Source organism: Bos grunniens, chromosome 9 (assembly GCF_055505025.1).
Source record: "Bos grunniens cultivar Pamir isolate PY7600 chromosome 9, Bosgru_T2T1.0, whole genome shotgun sequence".
Lineage (NCBI taxonomy): Eukaryota > Metazoa > Chordata > Mammalia > Artiodactyla > Bovidae > Bos > Bos grunniens.
The window spans coordinates 28616124-28639696 of NC_141173.1; the positions used below are offsets into that span (position 1 = coordinate 28616124).

General features: G+C 37.5%; 1 protein-coding gene across 50 annotated transcripts in view; it reads left to right on the forward strand.

Moving 5' to 3' along the window:
- TRDN (triadin) overlaps positions 1-23573 on the forward strand; it is a 414935-nt gene that overhangs the window by 32515 nt on the left and 358847 nt on the right. For all 50 annotated transcript variants that reach the window (XM_086317033.1, XM_086317034.1, XM_086317035.1 and 47 more), the window contains exon 2: positions 22940-23149. In XM_086317033.1, coding sequence (XP_086173159.1) covers positions 22940-23149 — 210 coding nt within the window. The remainder of the gene's footprint in view (positions 1-22939; positions 23150-23573) is intronic.

Genomic DNA, 23573 nt, shown 5'->3' on the forward strand with positions numbered 1-23573 from the left:
TGCTTGCTAAGGTACAGAAAGGACTGCAACCTTATTCTGAAATCCTGGTGGCTAGGCATGTATCACGTATGGGTGAGCAAAAGGTGTCAATGGTGGTATAGCAAAGCATTATGTTGTTCTTAAAGAGCTGATCAGTTTTGGTCCTTAGAGTTGCCAATTGCAACACATTTTCTTATTTATAAAATGAGAATTCTGTCTCCACTATACAGGAAATATATAATTTTTGCACTAAGATCTTTATTAAAAATCTATATGCAAATACTTAATATCCATAATCTCAAATTTGGTTATGCTATACTTCAAATAGTCTTTCTTGGCCTGTCGTGTATACTAATGCAAATAAACTTGTCAAGTATGGTTAGTAGAGAGAGTAAGGAAAGGGTAAGGAGTCAAGTGGACATAGCAGTTTTTAAAAAAATATTTTCATATTTGGAAAGTTTCAGTTATGTTGAGTTATTCAACCGATAAGTTGAATTTCAGTAAGTGGTATCCAATAGATACCACTAAGAAGTCTGCTCTCCAGAGTTTATATTTAGAAAGCAAAAAAAGGGTGAGGGGGCACTAGAGTTAGTTCTGTACTTAGGAACACTTCCCAACAATACTTGTAATTATCTGTGAATGTGATGGTAGTTGCTCTCTGTTCCTCAGCCATCTTCTTCACTGTGAGTTGTTAATATTTTTAAAACAAAGCTCTGAATTTTCTTCCCATCTCTGCATGTATATCTCCACCTAAACAAAACTCAGGACCCAGAAAAGCTGAGAACAGCTACCACCCGCCTGTCCCCCAAACTTTGTTTCTATCCCTCCTTCATTTTTCTGTAACAAAACTCCTTGCCCTCTCCTTAGCCCCCACTGCCAGGGCTGTTCACCCATTCACTTCACTGTTGGCCCGCTTAGCCCTCCTTTCTGATCCTAAATCCCTTCCCTTCACATCCTCCACCCAGGTACCACTCCCAGAAGAGCACTCCACCATTCTGGGCTCTTCCTCCTGAAGAGCTGCAGGCAGTGGCTGAGATTAAGCTGTGTTCCTCCTACAGACCCTCTGTGGGCTTAGGGATAGGGACCATGCTGTTTCCTGACATGCCAACAGGCTTCAGACATTGTGATAATCTAGTGACAGAGGAGCAGAGGCCAAATGTACCCTCGGAGCAAGGGCCTGGGACTGAGAACACCAAGGGTGCAGAGGGTTAAATTCTCTCCCACATCACATACATTTGGAGCATCTCCTATGTAACAAGCTCTGTGAGGCATTCGATATTCAGGTTAGTGCAACAATTCACTAACAGTCTTTCCAAACTGGTCGTTGCTCTGGGTATCAGAAGTAGACAAGTGAGTGTGAGAGGCCTCAGGGAGCTTGCATTCCAGCTGGAGACCCACAGGCAGCTGCAGCATAACGTGATGCACATGCGCTCAGTCTCCCAGGCGTGTCCAGCTTTCTGTGACCCAGTGGACTGTAGCCTGCCAGACTCCTCTGTCCTTGGAATTTTTCAGGCATCAATGCTAGAGCAGGTTGCCGTTTCATGCTCCAGGGGATCTTCTCAACCCAGGGATTGAACTCACATCTCCTGAGTCTCCTGCATTGGCAGGCAGATTCTTTTCCACAGAGCCACCTGGGAAGTCCTCTGGGTCTTAGATAAATGTACGGAGCACGTGGTCTGGAAGCATCAAGGAGAGACATTTTCAAGTCACCCTGGAGGTTTACATATAAGACTTTTGAAAGATCTGAGGCCTAAGCTGACTAAGACTTGCTCCCATTCCTCATGCAGATAATATACAAACATATTAAAAAGCATGAGGATGTCTCCGGTTTTATTTGTATAACAATTCAGCTGCATAATATTAGAAAGGTTTTGATGGGCATACTGAGACCATAACCAAACTTCTTAACATGCTTTAATTAAAATGGGGAAATACATTTGTGCTCCAAATAACCACCTTATGAAAAAATCCTTCAGGACCTAATGCCTGTTTAGAATAAAGAATAGCACCAAATTGTGGCAGAGATTAACAAAAACTGCAGTACTGTGCTTTTTGTAATTGGCGGCGAATGCATTAAAAACATTATGAGTTTTTCATATGAATGAAAATGCATGATTTTACCCATTATGCATTCTGAACATTGGTTGGAGAAATACATTCTGAGTTGTTTACATCTGTTGGCCTTATTTTAATGGTAGTTATGAATGAGTTGAACATCAGTTGTATACTTTGCAATGTAAAGTCTCTTTAAAGAGATGAACCTCTGAGCCTCCAGGGCTTACATTCTCAGTTATATAACCCCAATTATTATATACATGAAAAAGCAGTTTAATCTTTGTACTTCAGAATACCATGTACAGAGCTAAAAGAATGAATGGATGGAGCTAAAGTAGTTTTCCTCCTAAGAGAGACGTTTTAAGAAGCCATATTTTTATGGAAGCATATTTGTCACTATTATCAGCAATACATTAAGGTAGGAGAGGTTAGTAATAGAGGGAAAGGAGTAAGTTATTGTGCCTGACACTGTGCTAAAAAATTTATTCTTCTTGACAGTCTTCTGAGGATTTTAATGATCTTGGTTTTATACGTGAACGCTAGGGTAGAGTTAGTAGTAAAGAGAAAAGCCAGGATTCAAACTTCAAACCCAGTACTAAAGCGTACTTTTATGTCACTGTGTCATACGCCTCCCCTGTACCTAATTAGTCTTTTTAAATGTTAGCTTAAAGTATTTCCTGATTTTAAAACCACTTTATACACACACACAGATATTTTAAATTTTACGTATTTATTTTTGGCTGTGCTGTTCTTTGTTGCTGCACGCAGTCTTTCATTTTGGCGAGTGGAGACTACTCTTGCGTAGTGGGGCAGTCCCTTCTCTTGTTGCAGAGCACGGGCTCAAGAGTCCGCCGCTTCAGCAGTTGCAGTACATGGACTTAGTTGCCCTGAGGCATGTGGAATCTCCCCAGATCAGGGATTGAACCTGTGTCCCCCGCATTGGCAGGCGGATTCTTAACCATTCGTACTTTATCTGTTACTCCCCTCCAAGAGCAGGGATTGGAAAATTTTTTCTATAAAGGGCCAAACGGTAAGTATTTTAGATGTGGTGGGCCAAATGATCTAGGTTGCAACTACTCCATTCTGCTACCTTAGCAGGAAATCGTAGAAACAGACAAAAGACAAGTCATAAACAAATGAGTGTGATTGTTTTCCAATAAAACTGAGTCCTGAAGAGACAGTAAGAGGTAAGATGGACAACTGGATGAAGTCATTTCAGTCTTAGACTGCAGACTACTTATATTCACAGAAGAGAAAGAGGACCCTGTGTGTCCCAGGAGTCACAGAAATCTGGAGTTGGCCAGAGTATATAATGGCAACCCACTCCAGTGTTCTTGCCTGGAGAATCCCAGGGACGGGGGAGCCTGGTGGGCTGCTGTCTATGGGGTCCCACAGAGTCATACACGACTGAAGTGACTTAGCAGCAGCTGCAGAGTATATAAAGGGCTTCCCAGATGGCACTAGTGGTAAAAAACCCACTTGCCAATGCAGGAGACATAAGAGACACAGGTTCAATCCCTGGATTGGAAAGATCCTCTGGGGGAGGGCATGGCAACCCACTCCAGTATTCTTGACTGGAGAATCCCGTGGACAGAGGAACCTGGTGGGCTACAGTGTATAGAGTCGCAAAGAATCGGACACGACTGAAGCGACTTAGCATGTTCTCACAGAGCATATAGATGGAAGGGCTGAGTGATGGAAGCCAGGGTTGCCTGAGACTTGGTGTGTGCAATCCTTTGTACTCATACTTTTTGTCAGTATTAGGGTTAGGTCTTGGTAGATAACACAGCCTCAAGGGTAGAGGTAACAGTATTATTACTGTTACTTCTGCCATCTGCTTAAAAACCCTTTTAATGCACTTAGGACTTTGCTGTTGGTCACATTCATTCTATCGCGTTTGCTGAGCACTATGGTTTTCCTTGAGGAGTATGACTTTTTCCCTCTCAGCTGGTCTTGATCATTGTAGGGATGGAAAGACAGTCCTTGACTCACATTTTCAGAGACTGGTAGCCTTGTAGGTAGGCAAAGTGACACCTAAGAGATGCCTTGGTCACCTGTGCTCCAGTGCCTAGCTCACTGCTCCATTCCCAGGCTCTTGCTATTGACCTGTGGCATATTCTTTGTCTTTTTCAAAAAAATATGATATGACAAGTCCTTTCTAATTATTCTCTCCTGTCAGAAGAACCAAAGCCATCTTTAAAAGAAGATTAAAAGAATATTTGAGTGCTTTTTAGTTTCTCATTTAGGTTTATAAATCTATTTATGGAAAGTCCACTTAGCAGCTGTTCAGTCTTTCATCTTGGATCCATTGTAGAACCAATTGATTTTGTCCCATTCACCAGTCACTTGCTTTATAGGTCATAGAATCTGAGGCATGCATAACTATAGAAAGGGCCATGTGAAAAATAATAAAATTGTATTTCTTAAGTGTCACCTGAATAATGAGTTTTTTAAAAAAACAAAACTTCTATTCATAAGTTCTATGAGAAGTACAAATGAACAGTAGAATAAATTAATAAGTGATTTCATTAAAATCTTCTACATTACATAATCAAGACAAATTTTATAGATTATTTTCAATTTCAATTTCATGAGAATCAATTTGTAGGACACCAGGGAATGTTACTATTCTGCTCTAAACATTTTTGTAGTACTGTGGAGGCAATGGATTAAAAAATTGTCTTTTTTATGAATGAGGAATTATTGTTCTCACAGACTGTGTACTTAGCATTGTTTCTGTATTACAGAGGCATATTTTGGGCTATATATTCTAGACTTATTTTTCTAGTTTGTTTGTTTTAGGCTTTGCAGTTATTAGTCTGTCTCATGACTGAGCAGCTTCACTTCACTCACTTCATACTTTCTCACTGGAGAAGGAAATGGCAACCTATTCCAGTATTCTTGCCTGGAGAATCCCATGGACAGAGGAGCTTGGCGGGCCATGGTCCATGATATCGCAGAGAGTCGGATGCAACTAGAATGACTAAGCACGCACGCTTGTTAGAGAATGAAATTTGATCATTTGGCAACTGAGAATTCCTTAGGATTGATGGATAAACTGAAAAGCTTGTTTCTTTTTTAAATATGAAAGATACATTATCTAAATAACTAAAAAAAAGTTCAGATTGATTTTTTGACATTTCACATTATGAATTTTAAGTTGTTTAATCCTTAACCTAAAAGGATTCCCAAGTATTGAGGCTAGTATTAGGTTGGCTGAAAAGTTAATTTTTCTGTTCAATCTTATGAAAACCTCAAATGAACTTTTTGGCCAATCCAGTGGATTTTGTTGAGTAAATTTTCTTAGGATGAATCAGCAAATATTATAGCCAGGATTTTACTCTGCATAATTGCATTTATGCTTTAGGCATTTTTTAATTATTAGAATTTTTTTCTTTTTCTTGGATTAGTGAAAGAAGCAGGTATTCTTTGAAGAAACATTTTTACTGTAAATATTTTAACTTAGCCACAATTAAGCTTTTTATCACATGTTATAATTAAATTAAACAAAGGCTATAATCTATAATAAATTTTTATCTGAAAGCGTAACACCCATAAATGTTGATTCCTTTGGCAAAATGCAAAATGTGTCATCTTTATTTGCATTAAAGTTTATGGATTAAAGGATAAGGAACAGAATTATTTAACTGTTAAATATCTAGTTAAAGTGCTTCACTCAAAATGCCAGCAAATTTGGAAAACTCAGCAGTGGCCACAGCACTGGAAAAGGTCAATTTTCACTCCAATCTAAAAGAAAGGCAATGCCAAAGAAGATTCAAACTACCATGCAATTGTACTCATTTCACATGCTAGGAAGGTAGTGCTCAAAATCCTTCAAGGTAGGCTTCAACTTAAACGAGGCTTAAAACTCAACATTCAAAAACTAAGTTCATGGCATCTGGTCCCATCACTTCATGGCAATTAGACGGGGCTAGTGGCAGATTTTATTTTCTTGGACTCCAAAAGCACTGTAGAAGGTTACTGCAGCCACAAAATTAAAAGATGCCCTTTGGAAGAAAAGATACGACAAATCTAGACAGCATATTTAAAAGCAGATTCATCACTTTGCCAACAAAGGTCGGCATAGTCAGGGCTATGGTCTTTCCAGTAGTCATGTACGGATATGAGAGTTGGACCATAAAGAAGGCTGAGTGCCAAAGAAATGATTCTTTTGAACTGTGGTGCTGGAGAAGACTCTTGAGAGTTCCTTGGACAGCAAGGAGATCAAGCCAGTCATTCCTAAAGGAAATCACCCCTGAATATTTACTGGAAGGATTGATGCTGAAGCTGAAGCTCCAGTACTTTGGCTACCTGATGTGAAGAGCCAACTCACTGAAAAAGACGCTGATGCTGGGAAGGATTGAAAGCAGGAGGAGAAGGGGGACACAGAGGATGAGATGGTTGGATGGCATCACTGACTCAATGGACCTGAGTTTGAGCAAACTCTGGGAGACAGTGATGGACAAGGAAGCCTTGCTCACTGTGATTCATGGGATCACAAAGAGTCGGACATGGTTTAGTGACTGAATGGCAAAGACATTTGGTTCAAAGGATCTAGTATTTCAATTTAGTGAAAAATGAATAATTTGGACAAGTAGTGGCCTTATTGTAATTACCTTGGGTTTTGATAGTCTATCATTTTATTAAAATCTGTTGATGACATATGTCTGCCTAGCCTACTGTGTTTGTGTTTAGCTGTGCATACAAATGTTTAAATACACACACATACATATATATATTTTTTTAAATTAGCATTTCTATAACAGGAAAGTAATCAAGAGCGTTATTTCCAGAAGTCATTACTTGAGTAATTTCAGTTACCTTTGGAAGCCAAATGCTCTTTATGAGTCACTGTGGCTTCTGAAGTGACTGAGTTTTATTCCAGGAAATAATACACACATACACACACATACACATATCCAGAAAATCTGACTTGTGTGGTTGTCTTTCATTTCCCTGGAGCAGAGATGCTTTATAAGCCTAAAGCAACATAATTATGATCAGTTTTAGGACTAGAGTTTTAACAGTTATGATTTTCTTATGAAAATTGCCTTAGCAAAATTTTTTTTATGATCTGATTCTTTTTACAATCTCTGGAGTCTTTTATAGGAGGCACATTTCCGCAGAACTAAGATGCAGAAAAGATTTGATGCCATCTTTGAAGAACCTCCTCTAATACTGAATCAAAGGGTTTAATATTCATATTTGAATATTTAATGCATTTCCCTTTTGTTATAACATTACAAGGGAAAGTGATTTTTATGCAAGAAAAATGATCCCTAAATTGTTTCTCCTTTCTCTTCTCCTCTAAGATGGAAAGAGACATTGGATGGCAAGAATCTTGTAGAGCATAACGGTGGAGCTATGTTCCTCCAGCTAAAGCTGCTTAGTAGTTTCTAAAAACACATGCTATAGGGCAACCACAATTTTATAAAGCTTATTTTACTGAATTTGCTATGGCTTGGTAATGCTAATGCAGCTGCAATGCTTGGATAAGCTTAGTCAAATAAAGCCTATAAAAATGCTCAGTCCATAGAAATAACTGCTCTGAGTGATCTAATGTCAGAAATATCGGTCTGTCAATAGTAAAATCCTATTCGTATAAGCTTTCAAATGATAGGTTAGGGAGTTTCACTGTTCTGTATAATACTGACAGACCCAACACGTTGTGGTAACTAACCCTGGATTAACTCTGAGGAAAGTGGCCCCTCTCTCCCAGTCCTTAACATGAATACCAAAGTCAAGTCCGTGTGTGCGTGCCAAGTTGCTTCAGTCGTGTCCAGGTCTTTGTGACCCTATGGACTGTAGCCTGCCAGGCCCCTCTGTCCATGGGATTCTCTAATCAAGAGTACTGAAGTGTGTTGCCGTGGCCTCCTCCAGGGGATCTTCCTGACCCAGGGATCAAACCTGCGTCTCTTAATCTCCTACATTGGCAGATTCTTTACCACTAGTACCACCTGGGAAGCCCACCCGACAGTAAATACCAAGTAGGTTCTTAGAAAATAATGGCCTAGTTTTCCATTTATTTCTTACTCCTTGAGGTGCTGAGGATATAATTTTATCTTCAGAATACACAGTAAAATGATTGCTCTTCTGCTCAATAAAAACTGAAATGTTGATAGGTATGAAGGGGCTAAAAGGAAAAAGTTAAACCATTCATCATTTTGTTTATCTCTTTGCTTTCTCACATTTTTTGTATCAGAATTTTAATTGCCTAGAGAAGAAGCCTTTTTATTAGTTGCCAATGAGTGGCATCCTTCTCACATACAATTTAAGATCAATTTTTAGTCTATTTGGACAAATAATTCAGAGGATGAAATGTTAGAGACTAAGCAATACATAATACTTTGAAAACTCTGATAATGAGTAGTCTTCAGAAAAGATTCTGAAGAGTCTTTTTAATTCTTCAACTGGTTCTCTTTAACTCCTCTGTTTCAGTTTCGTTTCATATCATGTGTGCAGCTTTATCAGCTGTTTCTAAAACCCTGTAAGTTCCTTAGAAGATTTGTATAAAGTATTGTTTGTGTTTACCTAATTGCTTGCATTTTTCAAGTGTGGGCATGGATACCTTAATGTTCTTTCCAGAAATACATAAAAGAGCTTCAAGCTCATTTGGAAGTCCTTTGAAAAGCACAGGAAGCTGATTTTTTTCCCTATAGAGTAGATGATTTTTAAAAAATACACAGCAAATCTTCCCTCTCTAATAAGTTTTTCAGACTGTATTTTATTCATGCAAGATGTGTTTTTCTTCATGGGGTATATGGACTCAGTTCAGAAAGATAAAGGTTTGGGCTAGGTTATTCTGTGTTTCTAAACCTATCAAATAGCTTAATGAAGGTTTGGGTTCAAGTTAAACAAAATAAAATATCTTATTATAATGGTGCCCAATTCTAAGCATACATTTTTTTTTCTCACAAAATTTAAGTATTTTACTTCACTCAATATTAAAAAAATCTAAACAGAAGAAATGAATAAAGAAAATGTGGTATATATATATAGTGGGCTATTAGCCATAAGAAGAAGGAAATAATATACTTTGTAGCAATGTGGATGCACCTAGAGATTGTCGTACCAAGTAAGTCAAACAGAAAAAGACAAATATCATATGATATCACTTATATAGAGAATCTAAAGAAATGGGACGAGTGACCTTATTCACTTGGTTTCCACAGTGTAGTGGTTATTACATTCCCTGAACATGTGAAAGCTTCCCCTGTTTGAAACCGGGCAGAAACAGAAGGGTATTTTGGGGATTCCCTAGTGGCTCAAATGGTATAGAATCCACCTGCAATGCAGGAGACCCAGGTTCAATCCCTGGGTTGGTAAGATTCCCTGGAGAAGGAAATGGCAACCCACTCCAGTATTCTTGCCTGGAGAATTCTGTGAATAGAGGAGCCTGGTGAGGAACTTATTTACAGAACAGAAATAGAGTCACAGGTGTAGAAAACACACTTAGGGTTACCAGGGGTAAAGAACAAGGAGGAGGGAGAGATAAACTGGGAGATTGGGATTGATCAGTATACACTACAATATATAAAATCGATAGTTCATAGTGACCTATTGTATAGCATAGGAAACGCTTCTCAATACTTAGTAATGACTGGTATGGAAAAAGAATCTAAAAAAGAGTAGATATATGTATAGGTATAACTGATTCAGTTCACTGAACAGTAGAAACTAATGCATTTTAAATCAGCTATATGCCAATAAAACTTTTAAAAAAATCTATGTGTCTGCTTTTAATTCAAATATGGCAATAGCATTAATTCTGGAGTGATTATAGACAGTGTCAGTTTATATTACTAATAATTACAGATGCATGAAAACAGTGGTACTTCATTGTAATTTTTATTTATTTTAAAAGCTCTGAGGTACTCAATAAAATCAGTTATGTCCCTACTTAATGATTATATACTCTAAAATATCTGTATCCATATACATGCACATATGAAAATTTTATGCTATTGAATTATCACTATTTTCCAACCAATGGATACAAATTTCCTTATAAATAGAAAACACAGATTTACTTTCATTTATATTTGTGTGGTGTGTGCCTCGTTGCTTCAGTTGTGTCTGACTCTTTGTGATCCCGTGGTCTGTAGCCTACCAGGCTCTTCTGTCCGTGGGATTCTCCAGGCAAGAATACTGGAGTGAGTTGCCGTGTCCTCCAGGGGATCTTCCCAACCCAGGGATGGAACCTGTGTCTCTTATGTGTCCTGCATTAGCAGGCAGGTTCTTTACTACTAGTGCCACCTGGGAAGCCCTTATTTATATATAAATATGTTAAAAATGTGGACTTCCCTCATAGCTCAGTCGGTAAAGAGTCTGCTTGCAATGCAGGAGACCTGGGTTCAATTCCTGGGTTGGGAAGATCCCCTGGAGAAGGGAATGGCAACCCACTCCAATATTCTTGCCTGAAGAATCCCATGGACAGAGGAGCCTGGCAGGCTACAGTCCATGGAGTCAAAAGAGTTAGTCATGACTTAGAGACTAAAGCAACACCATGTCAAAAATAGGGCTTCCTTGGTGGCTCAGATGGTAAAGAATTCACCTGCGATGCAGGAAACCTGAGTTCCATCCCTGGGTCAAGACAATCCTCTGGAGAAGGGATTGGCTGCCAATTCTTCCCTGGAAATCCAGGGAAGAATTCTTCCCTGGAGAAATCCATGGACAGAGGAGCGACAATAGGTCACAAAGAGTCGGATATGACTGTGACTAACATGAACTATGTCAAAAATAAACCAGGTTGGTTCATGAAACAATTGCCTAAAAATTCACTCAGAGAAGTAAACTTGAAAGAAGTATTGCATTTCTTGAAAGAACTTGAAAGTTCTTGCATTTCCTTAAGTTTCCTGAAAGTAGGTGATGCAGTGTGAGAAACCAATCATTTTTATGTGACTGTAGTTTTAAGCAGAAGCATTCCTTGAAGTCATTATTATTACAGAGTACCTTCAAATGAAAAGAGTATAAATATTCTGTGTGCTCTTTGGGGGCAGGGAGGACTGTTACAGTCTCTTAATGGAAAGAAAGTAAAAGCTATTGTGACTCCACATTGGTAGGATTCGACGCCTCTGAGGTAAAAGCAGCTGGAGATGATTAATTCTTATAGAAGAGTTGATTTCCATGAAAATTTAAGAAAAATAAAGTAAAAAACACACATTTGAGTCAACAAGTTGTGGAAAGTTAGTGATGTTGAAGCATTGAATTTGGGATTTTTTTCCCAAATTGTAATAGCAGACCTTTTCTCTTTCAAGGAGTTTGTAATTCAATGACAGGGGGGCTATTTTGCAGGAAAATTTCTGGGGCTGGGTAAAGCATTTCAATTATATATTTGGCACAGGAAGAAAACATGTCAACCTGAACATAAAATACTAGAAGATTAATTTCTCAAAAGAACTAAATACACTCATGGATCTTATGTCTATTCTATTCAAATCATATTTGCTAGGAACCAGTGTCTAATATTTTTTTGCCTAAAATTGAATCCACAGAATTTGGGAAATTTTCTATCAATCCCATATTCAAACTTCAAACTGAGAAAATCAGATCCCAAAATGACTTATCTTCTTGCATAAGAATTTCTGGGCTCATGAAGTCAGGATGGGTTATTTTCCTAAAATGAATCTGATTGAATCTCTCAAAATCATTGCCATGAAAAAGTCACATCATGGGTCTTGTTGATTAATTTCCGTCACAAAGCTATTCCACTGACATTTTGATTTGGGTTACTTGGGCATATACTGGTAGTATGGGGCCATGATTTCCTTTAATTTATTATGAAAGATATAACTATTAAAATAGTTTTGTCTATTAAGCTTAATTATATCAATATTTGTTTGAGTAATTTTTAAATAATCAAACAGAAACATGCAGGCTGTGGATTGAATTGTGTCCCCCACGTTCACACGTTGAAGCCCTATTTATTCCTCAGTGTGATGGTACTTAGAGATAAGGTGTTTGGAGGTAATTAGGTTTAGGTTAAGTCATAGAAAATCCCTGGTGGGCTGCAGGCCCTGGGGGCCTGGTGGGCTGCAGTCCATGGGGTCGCTAGAGTCCAACATGACTGAGCGACTTCACTTTCACTTTTCACTTTCATGCATTGGAGAAGGCAATGGCACCCCACTCCAGTATTCTTGCCTGGAAAACCCCATGGACAGAGGAGCCTGGTGGGCTGCAGTCCATGGGGTCGCTAAGAGTCAGGCACGACTGAGCAACTTCACTTTCACTTTTCACTTTCATACATTGGAGAAGGAAATGGCGACCCACTCCAGTGTTCTTGCCTGGAGAATCTCAGGGATGGGGGAGCCTGGTGGTTACCGTCTATGGGGTCGCACAGAGTCGGACACGACTGAAGTGACTTAACAGTAGCAGTAAGTCATAGAGGTAGAGCCCTTATAATGAAATTAGTTCCCTTGTACAGGGAGACAGTATAGAGCTTGCTGAGCTCTCCCTCCCATGTGACACCCAGTGAGAAGGCTGTAATCTGCAAGCCAGCAAGAGAGTCCTCCCCAGAAACTAAGCATGCTGGTACCCTGATCTAAGACTTCCAGCCTCCAAAACTGTGAGAAAATCAATTCCTGTTGTTTAAGGCACCCAGCCTGTGGTATTTGTGATGATCCCCAGCTGACTAGGAAACTGCGTCACATATTTGTAGCTTGATCCTCAGCACTTTTAGTCAGCTGCACACTTACTCTGCCTAATCTGCGTGTAGAAACCTCTCCCCGGTGTTGTACCTTTTGGAGATTTAACAACCTTAATGATGTTTTAATTGCCTCATTGGAAAAGAGTGTCTCTTCCTAATTATTGGCATTATTTAGTAAATAAAAGCTTTTTTAGTCAGGGAGATTGAACATCTTTTTCTCTGCCCCACTCATGTTTCCTCCTCTGTGGAAGCCTTAATTAATTATTTTGACCAGCTAAACTTTGCACTTCTTTTGAAATGCACCCTGAACAATTTTTTTAACATTAATTTTTTTTTATTCTATACAGTTTTAATTCTATACAATTTTACTTTCCATTTACAGTCCTCACAAAATATTGGCTATTTTCCTTGCTTTGCACAAAACAACTTGGAGCCTATCTTATACCCAGTAGTCTGTGCTTCCCGCCCCTTCATTTCCTCTCCCCTCTCCCCGCTAGTAACCACTAGTTTGTTCTCTGTATCTCTAAATCTTCTTTTCTGTTATGTTCACTAGTTTGTTGTAGTTTTAGATTTTATGTATAAGTGACATCATACAGTATTTATCTTTCTCTGTGTGAATTATTTCACTTAGAATAATACTCTTCAAGTCTTCCTATGTTGCTGCATATGGCCAAATTTATGAATAGATGTGCTTTAACTTCTATCAGTAAATATATATCTTAATTCAACATTGTTTCATGTCATAAAAATATATTTTGGTTTATATTTATTTCTGGATCGAACTTGTCAGAAATAAAAGCCACTGGCCCAAACCCAAAGAATGGACTTGAAGACACCAGGTGCAGCAGGAAGCAGGGCTTCAATGATGGTCTTGCAAGATCCGGTGTCTGTGAGCAGGCACAGCCAGTGTCATTACAACAAGCAGTTTTGTCTCCTCGTGTGCAATTTCCTCCCCCAGTTCCTCACTGGCTGAGTACTGTGGAGTGAACAGTCCTCCCGAATGTGGCCTGCGTTTTTTCCCTCCCTCCTTCTGGGCGGGCCCCTCCCTGAATCTTGTTTCCTCCTTTCCTGTGCACCTATCCCATTCTCATGTTTTGCATTCATCAGTAGAATGAGTCTGCATGAAACCCTTCCTGTTCTTCTGTTTTGAACTCACCAATAGAATGAGTCCATGTGAAAATCCTAGGCATCCCACCCTCCCTTTGTTTGCCCAGACTTTCCGGTTTTGTAATCCTTACAAACACTGCATACATGAGTAAGCTGTTAAGCAAGTTTGGCTGGTAGTAATTTTTCCACTCAAAGCCAAAAACCCTTGAAAATGGACCATTTTTAAGTTTTTTTATTTCTTACAAATTCACTGCATCCTGCAGATCCTTCTATCTGTAGAAATAGATGCTATTTATCATGATAGTTTCTTTAGTTGATTTTCTTTAGCAAAACTTATGAATTTTTTCACATTAAATATTTATTGGGGCCACACTGTGTAAAGTAAGTGCTGTGCTAAGGTCTATGAAAGGGTAAATAACTTGCCTCCAACCTGGAACTTTGTTGGAAACAAAACAAAAACTATAGAAGAGTTGGGATAATTTCATCCATGTGAAATTAATCCACTTAGTAAAATATGTTGCTGCTGCTGCTAAGTCGCTTCAGTCCTTTCCAACTCTGTGCGACCCCATAGACGGCAGCCCACCAGGCTCTGCCGTCCCTGGGATTCTCCAGGCAAGAACACTGGAGTGGGTTGCCATTGCCTTCTCCATTGTGTGAAAGTGAAAAGTGAAAGTGAAGTCGCTCAGTCATGTCCGACTCGTAGGGACCCCATGGACTGCAGCCTACCAGGCTCCTCCATCCATGGGATTTTCTAGGCAAGAGTACTGGAGTGGCTTGACATTGCCTTCTCTGAATAAAATATGTTATAGAATCGTAAATAAGAACAGTAGTGTTCACTTAATAAGATCAAGGGAATATCATTATGGCGTTGAGATCTGAGGCAATTCTTGAAAGAGAATTTGGCTTGTAAGAGTGGAATTTCACCAGAATTGAAAGAGACACATGTACCCCAATGTTCATTGCAGCACTGTTTACAATAACTAGGACATGGGAGCAACCTAGATGTCCATCAGCAGATGAATGGATAAGAAAGCTGTGGTACATATACACAATGGAATATTAGTCAGTTATTAAAAAGAATGAATTCGAATCAGTTCTAATGAGGTAGATGAAACTAGAGCCTATTAGACAGAGTGAAGTAAGTCAGAAAGAGAAACACCAATACAGTATACTAACTCATAATATGGAATTTAGAAAGATGGTAACAAAGATCCTATATGCAAGACAGCAAAAGAGACACAGATGTAAAGAACAGACTTTGGACTATGTGGGATAAGGCAAGGGTGGGATGATTTGAGAGTATAGCAGTGAAACATGTATATTACCATATGTGAAATAGATGACCAGTGTAAGCTGGATGCATGAAGCAGGGCACTCAAAGCCGGTGCTCTCAGACAACCTAGAGGGATGGGGTGAGAAGGAGGGTGGGAGGGAGGTTCAGAATGGGGGGGACACATGTGTACCCAGAGCCAATTCATGTCGATTTATGGCAAAAACTGCCTCAATATTATAAAGTAATTAGCCTCCAATTAAAATAAATTAATTTAAAAGAAAAAGAGTGGAGTTTCTATTTTTTAAAAAAAATAGAAATAAAAAAAGGAATTCATCAGAAATCCTTACCCACTTCAGATTGGTAAAACAATGTATTTTAAGTTCAGTACGTTTTCATAAAGTGAATTCTAGTTATGCACTTATCATTGCTTTTCACCTTTAAATTCAATTTGCTGTTTGTCAGAAAACAAGTTTTCTGAATGGATAGGAACTGCTGTGTCGAAAAAGAAAAGTTCAAAAGGTAGGGGGAAAGGAGGCTTACTGCTGCCAATGCAAGAAGAGACATCTGTTACCTGGCAGTAAAGAGTACTGGGAGGCGAGCTAGGGGGTCACAGCGAGAGGTCATTGCCCACGGAGGGAGATCCTGCCTCTCACCCAGAACACAAGGGAGTTCCTCCTGGAAGGAGCCCTTTAATATTAAAATTTGACCTTGACCAGAACACCTCATTTCATTTAGGACCATAATAGCACAACCACTTAAAATATACGAGTGAGATTTGAGGTTTTCTTTCAGATATGATTTAAGAACAAAAAGAAAAGCTAGATATTTAGATCATTCTGATCATCACTCCTTATGACACAAACAAATGAAGGAAAATAATTATTTACAATCCTAGCAGAAGCAAAACCATTGATCACAATTTCTGATGGCTGGTAATGTGGACTCAACCAAATTAAAAGAGTTTATATATTCTCATATAACTGGAAAGTCCAGCGATCAATCTGGCTCTAAACACAGCTGGCACCATGAACCCACATGGTGGTGTCTGGACTCTGCCTGTTTCCATCTAGCAGCAGATTCTTTAACTGGTGGGCTAGAGAGCCACTGGCAGATCCTACCAGCTTGGCAAGCCCAGCAGAAAGAGTGTCCTCCAACAGTTTCATGAAAAACGAGGTTTCTGATTGCCTCATCCCTTCACAGTCCTGGGCAAGATGAAATACTCTGATGGCCAGGCTTGTCTTAAAGGCCCATTGCTATGGCTGAGGAAGGGTTCATCTTCTAATCTCACCCCTGGAAAAAGAAATTCACTTGCAGGAAGAGTAGAGGCAGTGGGTAGGTAGGAAGGAGAGCTAGATAATATAAAATAGAGGTGTGTATCTCTCCATCTCCCAGGTAGCTTAGGTAGCCAAATCATCCTCTGAAATATCATAGTAATCACATGCCCCAGATCTGGGGGAAAAGATGGCAATTTAGGACTTTCAGTGAAATCGGCAGGGGGTCAGTTTCTGGTTTAAGACAAAAGCAGTTTTTACCTTGAAAGAATATATAGTTTCTTTTAAAGTGCTTAGAATCTAGATTCTTCTAAAAATTATGTTAAATTACTACTCATGGTTTACTGATACTACACACATATGTATATCAATTAGAATATCTAGGATTATTTTGATAAAGATTGTTTTTGTGAATTGTCATATTTATCTTGCCCTCAAAATCCATTTTCATTCAGTTTATATATATAAGAAGCATGATTTAGTTGTTACAGATCTCTGCATATGATACATAGACATTTTTTATTGTAGTATAGTTGATTTATTAATACAATGTTGTGTTAATTTCAGGTGTACGGCAAAGTGATTCAGTTATACATATACATATATTATTTCTTTTTCAGATTATTTTCTCATATAAGTCATCACAAAATATTGAGTAGGGTACCCAGTGCTATATAATAGGCTCTTATTGGTTATCCATTTTATATATATAGTATGTGTTTTCATCCCAGTCTTCTGATTTTCACTCCCTGCCACATTTCCCCTTTGATAACCATGTTTGTTATCAATATAGGATTTATACATACAGATATTCTTCAAACACTAGGATTAATAAAATATACAAGTTAAAAAATGTATAAATCTTCACTCTTCAACTGTATTTGCTTAAGGATATTTTCAATAGAGTTTCTCCAAAATTGTTACTTATGTGCATGTCTTCTGGAACACTTAAAAATATAGTAAAGGTCATTCTTGTAATTGGGATTTACATTCTTAATATAATTTTTAAATAACATTTTTTTCCTTGGATAATATATACTCCCCTTCTCTTCTTTGCTCTCTAATTTTTGAATAAAAAATTTAGTGTTAGAATTTTCCATAAACTGCATCTCACAATTAAATGTGAATTCATAATTAATGCTTTTATGAAATGGATATGCAATATTTTATTTATACCATTCTAGAGTGTAGGTGTCTTTCTTGAGCATCCTGGAAGAGAGTGCATTGCTATTGTCCTAGAGGAGTAATAATGGTCAAGTGTGCATGGCGGTTTCCTCATCTGATTAACAAGGCATGAGAAGTTAAGTGAGTTCTTTCAGAAGGCTTGTGATTTATTCTTCAATGCATAACCTGTCTGTGAAGCTGGTCTTTGGAACCACTACATAGACAGCCCCTAATTTTATTTTATAGAGCAGTTTCTTGGCCCTCCAGCCAGAGCCCCACTTCTTTTGAAGCTGATTCTGGCTATCTGGCAATCAAAGTAATTTGTATGAAATCAAAAGGAATGGAATGAAAAAGTAGTCATGGAAAATACTGTCATATACCCTCACTGCTCGGCTTCAATTGTGAGACACCAACTTTCAAGAAGCATCACCCATGTCAAATTACTCAGTAATATTTACCTCTCATTTTTTTCTGCCATATCAATAACTAGCTCTTGTCATCTTCAAAGTGCTTCTCAAACATTAAATAATCTCAGATTACACACTCTTTTCTTTGCATTTATCTTGACCAGCTGTCAGAGAAGGCAATTTATTTCCCCTCAATTTTATTCCTCTTGGCTGTGCATGTGTGTGGCGTCTGTAAATAAATGTGAATGGAAATTGAAAGGTACAAGCTAATGTGTTTCTATAACAAAGGCAACACATAATTTTCCTTAAACAAAATAACCTTCAGATTACTTTCAAATTGCTTATGGTTTTGTTGTTGGATACTCAGAATATGTTTCCATCACTTTTTAATCTTAATTCTTAAGTAGAATTTTTGAAGATGTGAAGATGAAAGACATAAAAAAGATTTTAAAAATTGCTTAGTGTTAACTTTATTTTGTATTTATTTAAAATATCGTACCATAGTTGTTTAGGCAGGACTGTAAGGTGAAATAAAATTTAGAATATACATTAAAAGCAGTTCTTTAAGCAATTAAAAGTCATATTTTAACTCTAAACTTGCATTCAGTTCAGTTCAGTTCAGTCGCTCAGTCGTGTCCGACTCTGTGCGACCCCATAGACAGCAGCCTACCAGGCTCCTCCGTCCCTGGGATTCTCCAGGCAAGAACACTGGAGTGGGTTGCCATTTCCTTCTCCAAGGCATGAAAGTGAAAAGTGAAAGTGAAGTCGCTCAGTCGTGTCCGACTCCTAGCGACCCCCTGGACTGCAGCCCACCAGGCTCCTCCGTCCTTGGGATTTTCCAGGCAAAAGTACTGGAGTGGGGTGCCATTGCCTTCTCCAAAACTTGCATTACTTCCTGAATTTATAGTGTCTCATTTTTTTTTTTCTGATAAAAAAAGGAGAAAATATATAAATTCTTACTATATTAAAATTTTCTGTCTTTTAAAAATGTGACAAGGGTTCAACTAATTTTGTATCAAATTTCAGTAAGTTTATTCATTCAGTTTCAAGATACCAAGCAGCTGTGTACTACATTGTCTGCAGAAATACTCCCTAATACACAGTTCACTGAAGTGACTCTGAAGAGCAAAAGCAATTCTTCCCAGATTCTCTATACAGTTGTAGTAGAAAGCCTTCTGAGGTTAAAAATCCAGAGATTAGCAACATATTAGCTTTCAGGTGGGCCTCTCCTAAACACTCACAATTCACTTATTCTCCTGCAAATCATTATTCCAAAGATTTGATTCACTTGTAGCCCCACTTGAGTCTTAAATCGCATTTCAAAGCACTTCTATCATTCATCCATTTTCAGAACTGCCATTTAGAAGTGATGGGAATTTGGCACCAAAATCAATGAGAGGATATGATATGAGCTCTTTCCAATTTTTTCTCTTTGAACACCATCTCAAGTACAGTCTGTGAAATCTGTTTTTTAAAGTTATTTTTCCATCTTGATATCATTTCAACTAAATTGAGTTCTCGAGCTTGAGATATGTATTCACATAGTTTTTCAGAGAAAGAAATTCATTGTTACTATTGTTAATTTATACCTAAAGTTGTTTTAAAACTTTAATTAAATGTTTTTACTGCTGATGTTTCTCATCAGCTTTTTACTCTTAAAAATATATGCCTAGATTCACCACTGTCATCTCAAAATAGTTGCACTAGTTACATCTGTTTATTACTGTTATTTAGTCGCTAAATCATGATCGACTATTTGTGGCTCCATGGACTGTAGCCTACCAGGCTCCTCTGTCCATGGGATTTCCCAGGCAAGAATCCTGGATGGCCCTTTCTTTCTCCAGGTGTTTGTTATTAATACCTACTAATATATGTATACACTTGAATGTGTTTGATTTTCTTTCCCCTAGTCAGTCTAGATTTTATGTCATTTATTTTATTTTTTTAATATATAGGGGAGGTAATTACCATTTTATTGGTAAAGAAACAAAAGGGTAAAACTTTATTAACTAGAATACTTAATTTTGCATGCGTTATTTTCATTTCTTCTGTCAATTAATTGTCTTATGAACTGGATTTATACTTTAAGTATCTGGTGTACACATCTGTTTGAGGGTTCAAACTTTATTTTTGTACTTTTAAAGAATTCAGTTACACTGATAATTTTTGTACTATAACAAAAGTAACTATTTTTATTGATCATCTCTCTTAATTTTGTTAATGGGGTAAACAGTATCCATTAATATGAATCAATTAAAGTATGCATTCCTCTTTTCCTATATTACAAAAAATATATTGATTAGAAAAGACAGTGAGGGAATTATAACATTCTTTTTTTTTTTTCTGGTTCGTTGAAAATGTCTTAGCCTAATGTGTATGCTTATAAAGTGGAAATAAATGTCTGCATTTATTAGGAGTTAGGCCCTCAACCTTTGCTTCTAAGGTTAATCTTGTGCTTCTAGGCCTTCCATTTAATGACAGTAGTGGTTATAATCCTAGCTGTGGAAATGGTGGTCAATGTAATGATGATAATAATGAAGATTATTCTAAGAGTAATTCCACTTAGGTGAAATTTATTTTGTGAAAAATGTCAAAAAAAGTTTCTGGTTAGGAATGGAAAAAAAACTTTAAAAAAATTTTAATGTCAAAGAAGTTTGAAAATTTGCTTTTTTAAAAAAGAAATTGGGAATATAATTTAGAGATAAAATTGAAAATATTTACTTATGTATATTAAAATATTATTAATCAAAAAATTCACTTTCCTGATGTGTAATTCTTTAATTGTTGCAGACAATGTAGCTCATATTTAAAGGATATGAAATGTGTTGTTAAGTTGTGATGTTGGCAAAAATATTTGGATTGTTAGTGTTTTTTCTCCTTAGCACTTAGGCATTTACTTCACATATGTATAATTTCTGGTTGGTCTTCAATTGTTTTTAAATAAAACATGACGTATTTATTTCAAATTATCTCTATGTTTCCTCTTGAGATAAGTTTCTATGAGTAAAGATTATCGATATAATCATATATGCCTGCTCTCCACTGAGATGCAACTTTCTGGGCATGCAAAGGCAGCAACTTTACAGGAGAAACATGAGTTACAAAATTTTTAAATATTTACACATAAAACTATCATTAAAAAGAAAAGGTAAACGGTTGAAGGAAAAAAATTGCAGTATAAGGTTAAAGCAGTACTATCCTATAAGTGTGTATTTATTTATAAGCATGCATGTATACATGCATGCATACACATACATATATGTATATGTACATTTGTTGTTGCTTTAATCGAGAAATCATGTCCCACTCTTTTTCGACCCCGTGGGCTAAAGCCACTCAGGCTCCTCTGTCCATTGGACTGTCCAGGCAAGAATACTAGAGGGAGTTGCCATGCTCTCCTCCAAGGGATATTCCTGACTCAAGGGTTGAACCCATGTCTCCTGCGTTGAATTATTTACCACTGAATCACCAGGGAAACCTATATATGTACAGATCAGATCAGATCAGATCAGTCGCTCAGTCGTGTCCCACTCTTTGCGACTCCATGAATCGCAGCACGCCAGGCCTCCCTGTCCATCACCAACTCCCGGAGTTCACTGAGACTCACGTCCATCGAGTCAGTGATGCCATCCATATATATAAAACAAAATACATATACATTATATATATGTACATATGAACACAATTTAATAAACCACCAAAAGGAACTTTCTAGAAAAATGAACAAAAAACTTTACAAGATAAGAAATATAAATGAAGAATAAACATATAAAAAGCTTATCTCTAATAATCAAAGAATTGCCAATGAAGTTGAATTATCCTACTATGTGATAACACATATTTTGAACACTGGTAATACCCAGAGTTGTCAAGGATAAGGAAACAGACTGCCTGCATATACAGTTTTCTAAAATAGACTTTCAAATATATGTATATATTCTCAAAAGATATAAAAGTAATTATTTTATTTGCCCAGAAATTCTATGTTTAGAAAATTCTCCTAATAGAAAAATCATTAATAAGTGCTGAGAAAACTTCTGCCATGTTCCAGGGTAGAGTGCTGTTTGACTAAATTATGCATAGCCACGGAATGACATGCCATGTAGCCACTTAAGTGGTGTTTTATGGAATACATACAGCAAGAAAACATGTTTATTATATATCGCCTAGTAAAAAAAATAACAGAGAGTATGATGATGACTTGTCAGGAACAAATAAAATCACGTTTATGTATTTATTTGCATATGCCAAAAAGTAGGTGTAATTAGAACAATATGTCAACAGTTGTTTTGAGGTGCTGAGAACACAAATAAATCAACTATTAATAAAGAGTCTAGATAATTATCTATTTATGTATTTTGCTATTTTTTATAGTTTTGAATTTTCAGTCATAAATGTGTAGACTTTTAAAAGCAAATATAAAAAGGTTTTGGATATAATAAGATTTTTCCAACATTAATCTCTTAGATTTTCTGTGCCCCTTTCACAAATAAAAATGAATGACATCAATAGAGGGTCAGTTACGCTGTTAAACCAGGATATCCAAAAGGAATTTCATCCATTTGAACTATTTTATCCCTGATTTTGTTTCTCTCCCAGAGGAGATGTTTTGCTTGCATTTAGACCTGACGTATGAACCTAAATAAGTGAAAAAGGTATTAAAAAGCAACTTGACCAGAAAAGCCATTGCCCTTGATGGTAGTGAATAAAGGTGGTGGTAAGGGAGATGTAAAAATGATTGAAGGCGATGCCAAGGTTTGTGGCCTGGGTGGCAGTATTTATGGAACTTAGGAGACTAGAAATGCCGATTATGAGGGCCTATGGGTATCAGAGTGCAGGGTAAATGCTGAGGAAGTAAAAATGCGGTAATGGACAGGGAGTTTGGCCCTACCACTAAGGAGGTGTACTCTGCCATAGAAAGTGCGGTAAAAGAGCTATATGTACTTATATAAGTCTGTGATTTGTGAGGGTTTTTTTGTCATCAATATTTGATGTGAAATCCTAAACCGTAATTCTCCTTTCTCAAATGTTTGATTAGGAAATGCATCTACAACCACGACTGTGATAGACAGCAAGAACGGATCTGTGCCCAAGGCCTCTGGAAAAGTGCTGAAGAGGACAGTCACAGAGGACCTAGTGACGACATTCAGCTCCCCAGCAGCCTGGCTTCTGGTCATCGCTCTCATCATCACATGGTCAGCTGTGGCCGTTGTTATGTTTGACTTAGTGGATTACAAAAACTTATCAGGTAAGGTCCATGAAGTTTGGCTCTTACATGAAAAGAAGCGGTGTTTTCTCCAGCTCTAGCTTTGTTTCTCTTTGCCCCGCAAATAAAGCGTCCTACTACAAACATGCTTGAAGGCCACTGAGGGCTAGTTCCCATCTTCACCTTTCCTTCTTCTCTTTGTCTGTTTTCCTTATAGATTTCAAATGCAGCCTTATTTGAAGAGCTGAGTAAAAGCTGAATGCTATAGTCCCATGAGGTTAATGATCCCAAAGCATGGTGGTGGTGGATATTTGGTTTGGGAATAGGGATTTTATCAACCAATAATAAAGGATAATTTGTAGATCTTATACTTGATTAGTACTCCTTTATAAAGGAATAAAGTGTAAGGGGTAACATAAAACTAAACCAAACCAAATAAAGCACTTTTGGATAAATGGAAAATTGT